A 5,998-nucleotide genomic window follows, 5' to 3' on the forward strand; every position below is an offset into this window, starting at 1 on the left:
TAAAACTAGAATCTTAATTTAAAATAAGTTTAGACAAATCATTGAACAACTTTTCCTCTTCCAAAACTTTTTTTGTGAATCGGTGGAATGATCAAGGGTCATGGATATGTGACAAAACCCCAACCAAATAAAAAATGGGCCCAAACTAACAGATATTGGAGGCCTCAAAAATTATGAGGCCTAAAGCAATGGCTTTATTACAATTAGGCTTCAGCCGGCCCTGATCAAGTTGTTCATTTGTTCAAGATTTTTCGTGGGGGCTATAGTGTGAATCTAAGAACTTGTGTGGTTAGACAAAACTATACAAAACCTACTTCGCATATATATAAACCTCACGGACGACAACAAAAGTCATTGCCGTCCCATTCATAGAGTTATGGGGAAAGCATGCAAGAAGCAGTCGTCCTTGTTCGTAAAGCTTCTCCGCCGCCGTGTACAGGAATCATATGGAAGCTTCTCCAATCCATCCATCAACGAACTGGTTGACGTCCTCCGAACCAAGTATCCCGAATACGCTCGCCACAAGCCCCAACTGTTAACAAGGATGGTCAAGCAAACCCTAGATTCCGACAACAACAAAGGTAAGCGGAAATTAAGTAGGAACGACGATGAGGATGAGGATGATATTACATCGGTGTCGTCATGCAAAAAGGCGAAGAAAATCGATATTAGAGAAGAGACTCCTGAGGATGGAGACGAAGATATGAGTGCGGTTGGGACGTCGTACAGCCCTGAGTTTGATCTAACGAAATCAATGCTTCGAGACAAATACAAATTTAAAAGTGTAGAGGTAGAGCTTGTTACCAATAGCACCGATAGAAAAGTTGATTTGGGGATGGAAGATAAATATGTTAAGCCCGCGAACAATTTTCCTAATGCTGATGGTGTTGGAAAAGTTAGATTTAAGGATCTTGGTGGTATCGATGATGTGTTGCGTGAGCTACTGCTGGAAGTAATTATTCCTTGGTATCGTCCGGACGTGCCTCTTAGCATTGGAGTAAGGCCCACGACTGGTATTTTGTTACATGGGCCGCCTGGGTGCGGTAAGACTACACTAGCTAATGCTATTGCTAATGAGGCTGGAGTTCCATTTTATAACATTGCAGCCCCTGAGTTGGTCTATGGGGTATCAGGTATGTACCTCTGAATGTTTGCATTTGAGATTTCAGTTGTAAAATCAACTCATAATCATATATTCATAATATAACTATACTTTTATTAGAGCACCCGGGCTCGTCCGTGATAGTATCACGGGAACAATCTTCAACGCGTTAATGTCCACCGCCGGTAACAAGTATAACGCGTGATGAGTTCAACGAAATTGATTTTCGTTATTTGTGTACAACGCGTGATGATTTATTTTTGTGAGTGGAATTGTTGGTTGGGGGAAATTGTTGGGTGTGGTGATGAGTGATGACCACCCCCACTAAAAAAGGTTGTGAGTGATGGAAAAATGGTCGATGACATGGCGGAACTTGATTGGTGCTTGTGAGTGATAATTTCTATCACTAGTGAACCACCCCCCTCCCCTTAGGTAACTAGGGTAGATTGTATTCTTTTGCATCACTAACTTTAGCCGACATCATAGTCCTCATAGAGAGCGCTATAGCAAATAGCGTAGCATAGCGTAGTGCTCATGTGTCGCTATTTGATTTTGGCGTCTCCATAGCGGGATTTTATGGTATAAACGAGGAGGAGTTAAGGTTTTTTTTTTTTTTTGTTAAGCATACATATGAAACAACTTAGTTTGATATAATATACACATAAAGTATTTCTAAAATTCTCCTAGTGTGTCACTAAAGATAAAATAGCGCCCGCTATCGCTATGTAGCGTCTAGGTATCTTGTCGTTATCTTCCGCTATTCGCTATCAATAATTATGGCCGACATCTACTATCAGGTGAATCAGAAGAGAAGATACGTGAGCTGTTTTCAAATGCACACAAAACTGCACCGTCTATAGTTTTCATTGATGAGATTGATACAATAGCTTCGAAACGCGAAAACCTTCAAAGGGAGATGGATAAACGTATCGTGACACAACTAATGATTTGTATGGATGCCGCTTCAAAATGTGAGGATGGGAAACTGGGATATGTTTTGGTGATCGGTGCTACCAATAGACCTGATGCTCTTGACCGGGCTTTAAGAAGGCCTGGGCGTTTTGACCGTGAGATTACTTTAGGTGTTCCGGATGAAAATGCTAGAACAAAGATTCTTCGTGTGCTTACACGAAATGTAAAACTTGGAGATGCTTTTGATCTCGTCAAAATCTCAAAGTTAACTCCAGGTTTTGTTGGAACTGATTTGGTATCGTTGGTGGACAATGCTGGTCGCCTTTGTATGAGGCGAAGTATTGAGGCAAAAGAGTTGGAACTTTCTGCACAAGATGAAGACTGGTGGAAGAAGCCATGGACCCTTGACGATAAGGCTAACCTTATCACGATGTCTGACTTTGAGGTATTAAGAGATAGTTACTCTTACCTATCAAATTTGTTTCATTGTTGTTGATTCTTTTAAATTTTAAATTTATATAAAGGAAGCTGTCAAGCTGGTTCAGCCCTCTACTAAAAGAGAAGGATTCACGAGCATCCCCGATGTCAAATGGGAAGACATTGGAGGTCTTGATCGGTTGAGAATGAAGTTTAACGAGTACATAGTCAACCGTATAAAAGATCCTGTTGCGTATGAGGTAAATTAACTTTATATATTGGCAAATTTATTTCAATAAAGGGAACTTTTGTTCATACTTAATCTCATGTTCTTTTAGAAATCCGGACTTAATAATTCGGAGACAGCGTTTTTGCTTCATGGACCTCCTGGATGTGGAAAAACATTGATTGCCAAAGCTGTTGCTAACGAAGCAGGAGCAAATTTTATAACATTAAGGTCTGTCACAGATTATGCTCCTTTTAAAATTTTATTCACCTTATTTATCTTATGAGTTATCCCCTAAAATTCGCAATATACATCTTTTTATTACTATGAAGGGTCCTGAGATTATGAACAAATACGTTGGAGAAAGTGAATTGGCAGTGCGGAATATATTTAGTCGTGCAAGGACATGTTCTCCATGCATAATATTCTTTGATGAGGTTCGTTTTAGTTCATCGTTTTGCTCTAGCATTGATTTTGACAAATGTCGTTACATATATATATATATATATATATATTTCAGGTAGATGCTTTGACATCACAGCGTGGAAAGGAAGGGGGGTGGGTTGTCGAACGAGTTGTAACCCAGGCAAGCGAATTTTACAATATCTTACTATTAATCTTGCTCTCATCGTGCATCAATATTCCTAAACATCCAAAACTTATACATATCCCTAATCCTATTGTATTAAAAAATGAGTATTTTTTTTTATCTTTTGCAGCTATTGTCTGAGCTAGATGGTGGTGATCCACGCAAGGGAGTTTACGTAATTGGTGCTACCAACAGGTTTTTGTTATAAAATTACGTTACTAAAGATCAATGTTCTATTTTTGTTGGAAACGGATGAATGTTGTATAGTTATTGATCTTGTTGGTGTTTTGGTCATTTCAGGCTAGATGTGATTGACCGAGCACTCTTACGGTCCGGAAGGTTTGGGGAGATTCTGTATGTCACCCTGCCAAACCAAGACGAGCGTGGGTTGATCTTAAAAACTCTTTCTAAGCACTGCTCATTAGGGGTCTGTTTGGTATGGGGTAATGGAATGGACGAAGGAATGGAATGGACGAGGTAATGGAATGGACGAGGGAATGCAATGGATCATTGCCATTCCATGTATTGTTTGGTTACCATGTGTGAATGGAATAAATTATTATTGTGTATTGTTCGGTAGGCAAGAAAAACAGAGTAATAAAATCAGCGGTGAGTGGTGGTGGTGGTGGTGGCCGGTGGTAATGATTGTGGGTGGTTATAGGTGGCGGTGGTGGATGTCAGCGGCGGCGATGGGTGGTGGTGGTGGCGGCGAGTGGCAGTGCGGCGGCGACGACGAGTGGTGGTGGCGGCAAGGTGGTCGTTGGTGGTGGGTGGCAGTAGAGGTGGCGGTTGGTGGCGGCGGTTGGTGGTGGTCGTGGTGGTAGTGTTGACGATTGTGGTGGGCGGCGGCAACGGCGAGTGTCGTTAGCGGTTGGTCGCAGCTGTGGGTGATAACGTTGGCGAGTGGGTGGCGGCGGCGGCGGTGGCTGTCGGGGTGAGGTGGTGGCGGGTGGCGGCGATGGCGTTGGTGGTGGTGGTGGTGGGTTGTGGCAAAGGTGGTGGGTTGTAGACTTGTAGTGTTGTTGATGAATGATGCAAGAGGGGATGGAATGGAAAAAAAACATGGGGGGTGGAAGGAATGATTTTGAGGGAATGGAATGCATTTTGGAATGGGTGATTCCATTCCATTGACCAACCAAACACCTTGTTCTTCATTTCCTCGTAATCATCCATTCCATTCCACCTCTCATTCCTGCATACCAAACACTACCTAGATGCTGATGTTGACTTGATTGCAATTGCTCGGAGCAAGGCTTGTGAAAATTTAAGTGGAGCTGATCTAAAAAGAATGGTTCGTTTATCTTTTTCTTTTTGGTTTGATTGCCATCCCTAGCCCGTTTAGAATAAATCAAAACCGTAATATCGTGTTGGGTTCGTGTTGTGTTAGAACTTCATCCCTATTTTGGCTATAGCTTTTTCCTCTAACTAATATGGTTTAGTGGTTTACTTTTGTTTATCTTGACTTTTTGACCATATTTCAGATGGCTAAAGCTGCAATGGTTGCTCATAGAGAAAACTGCAGTAAAATTAAAGCTGTTCATTTTGAAAAAGTCTTGAAAAAAATCAAGCCTTCTGTCACTGATAAGGTAAAATTAACTAGCCCTATCTTGTGTCATGTCTGCATATATCATATACATAATCACTATCTTTATAAATCGTCTTAGTTCAGAGCGTAATCCATCACATCCAAAAATGGGTCATGTTCACGGGTCCAACCCGACACTAACCTGAACATCACATAAATATATTGCCTGCAGTGCTGAGACGAGCATGACCGGTTTAACAAAAAATAGAAATGCATAATATTATTACGTGTAATTTATAAAATCTTATATTAATTTCTCTTTACAACTTCTAAATCTTGACATAAAATACCTAACCTGTTTAATATATGACAATTGACAAAACGTAAATTTAAATAAAAAGTAAACGGTTCACTTACCTGCCAGGCTGACCTGAACACGATCCTAACATAACCTGTTTATACTAAACATAGACTTGTATATTCTGCAATGAAGGTTGTGCCTTGCTCAGTGGCGGACCCAGAAAATATTATCAAGGGGTGCGAACGAGGGGTTTAACCAAATTTCCAAGGGGTGCGATCAGGATTTTGACCTATAAAATACACTAATTTTTTAAGGGGTGCGCCCGCGCACCCAGGGCTCTACCTAGGTCCACCCCTGGCCTTGCTGACGATTTGTCGTGTACAATGTGTCCTAGCTAGACCTTGGTATTAATATTTGTGTACCTTACTTTTGTTTCAGGAAAGAGAGCATTACAATCTAATGGCAAAGATCCTTGAGTCTTAAAATGCGGAGTATGGTTTTGCTGTAGGTTATTATTCTTTTATAGCAGCTACTAGACAAGGGTTTTACACGCGTTACGATTTAATATTCGTGACACCACCTCTTTTCAAAACAATGAGCTACACCTATGTTGGTGACGATTTTGTTTTAGAATTTGGATTATGCATGGATACAAGATTTTGATGCAAGAATTGGAATGGTTTGATGAAAAATGTTTTTTGCTTAGTACATTGAGTTCGGTTTCAAGGACTGGGTGTCTTTATAACTTAAAAGAGCATAGAGATGTCGAAAATTCAAGTTAGACTCTCAGCTAGTAAAATAAATGATTGGAAGAATTCAATATAGATCAAGCTCGTAAAATTCAACAGGCTTCAACTAGATTAACAGCCTAATACTTGCATGATTAGATATTTAGATGAACTCTACCGATCAACATCATGATGTTG

General features: G+C 40.5%; 1 protein-coding gene across 1 annotated transcript; it reads left to right on the top strand.

Annotated features, from left to right (window-relative positions):
* Positions 1 to 376: 376 nt before the first annotated feature.
* On the top strand, positions 377 to 5,555 carry LOC110887528 (cell division control protein 48 homolog C). The gene is made up of 11 exons (XM_022135108.1): positions 377 to 1,133; positions 1,900 to 2,459; positions 2,539 to 2,691; positions 2,770 to 2,882; positions 2,983 to 3,094; positions 3,178 to 3,243; positions 3,377 to 3,441; positions 3,547 to 3,658; positions 4,448 to 4,537; positions 4,728 to 4,832; positions 5,511 to 5,555. Exons 1-11 carry the CDS (start codon positions 377 to 379, stop codon positions 5,553 to 5,555), a joined length of 2,178 nt encoding a protein of 725 aa, XP_021990800.1.
* Positions 5,556 to 5,998: the final 443 nt, after the last annotated feature.

This window comes from Helianthus annuus, chromosome 11, assembly GCF_002127325.2.
Source record: "Helianthus annuus cultivar XRQ/B chromosome 11, HanXRQr2.0-SUNRISE, whole genome shotgun sequence".
Classification (NCBI taxonomy): Eukaryota; Viridiplantae; Streptophyta; class Magnoliopsida; order Asterales; family Asteraceae; genus Helianthus; species Helianthus annuus.

Bases quoted from the DNA above. Each gene is read 5' to 3' on its own strand.
- LOC110887528 (XM_022135108.1), top strand. From the start codon at position 377: ATGGGGAAAGCATGCAAGAAGCAGTCGTCCTTGTTCGTAAAGCTTCTC. The intron at 3,244-3,376 runs GCAAGCGAATTT...TATCTTTTGCAG, and splicing joins TCGAACGAGTTGTAACCCAG to CTATTGTCTGAGCTAGATGG. The intron at 3,442-3,546 runs GTTTTTGTTATA...TGGTCATTTCAG, and splicing joins GTAATTGGTGCTACCAACAG to GCTAGATGTGATTGACCGAG.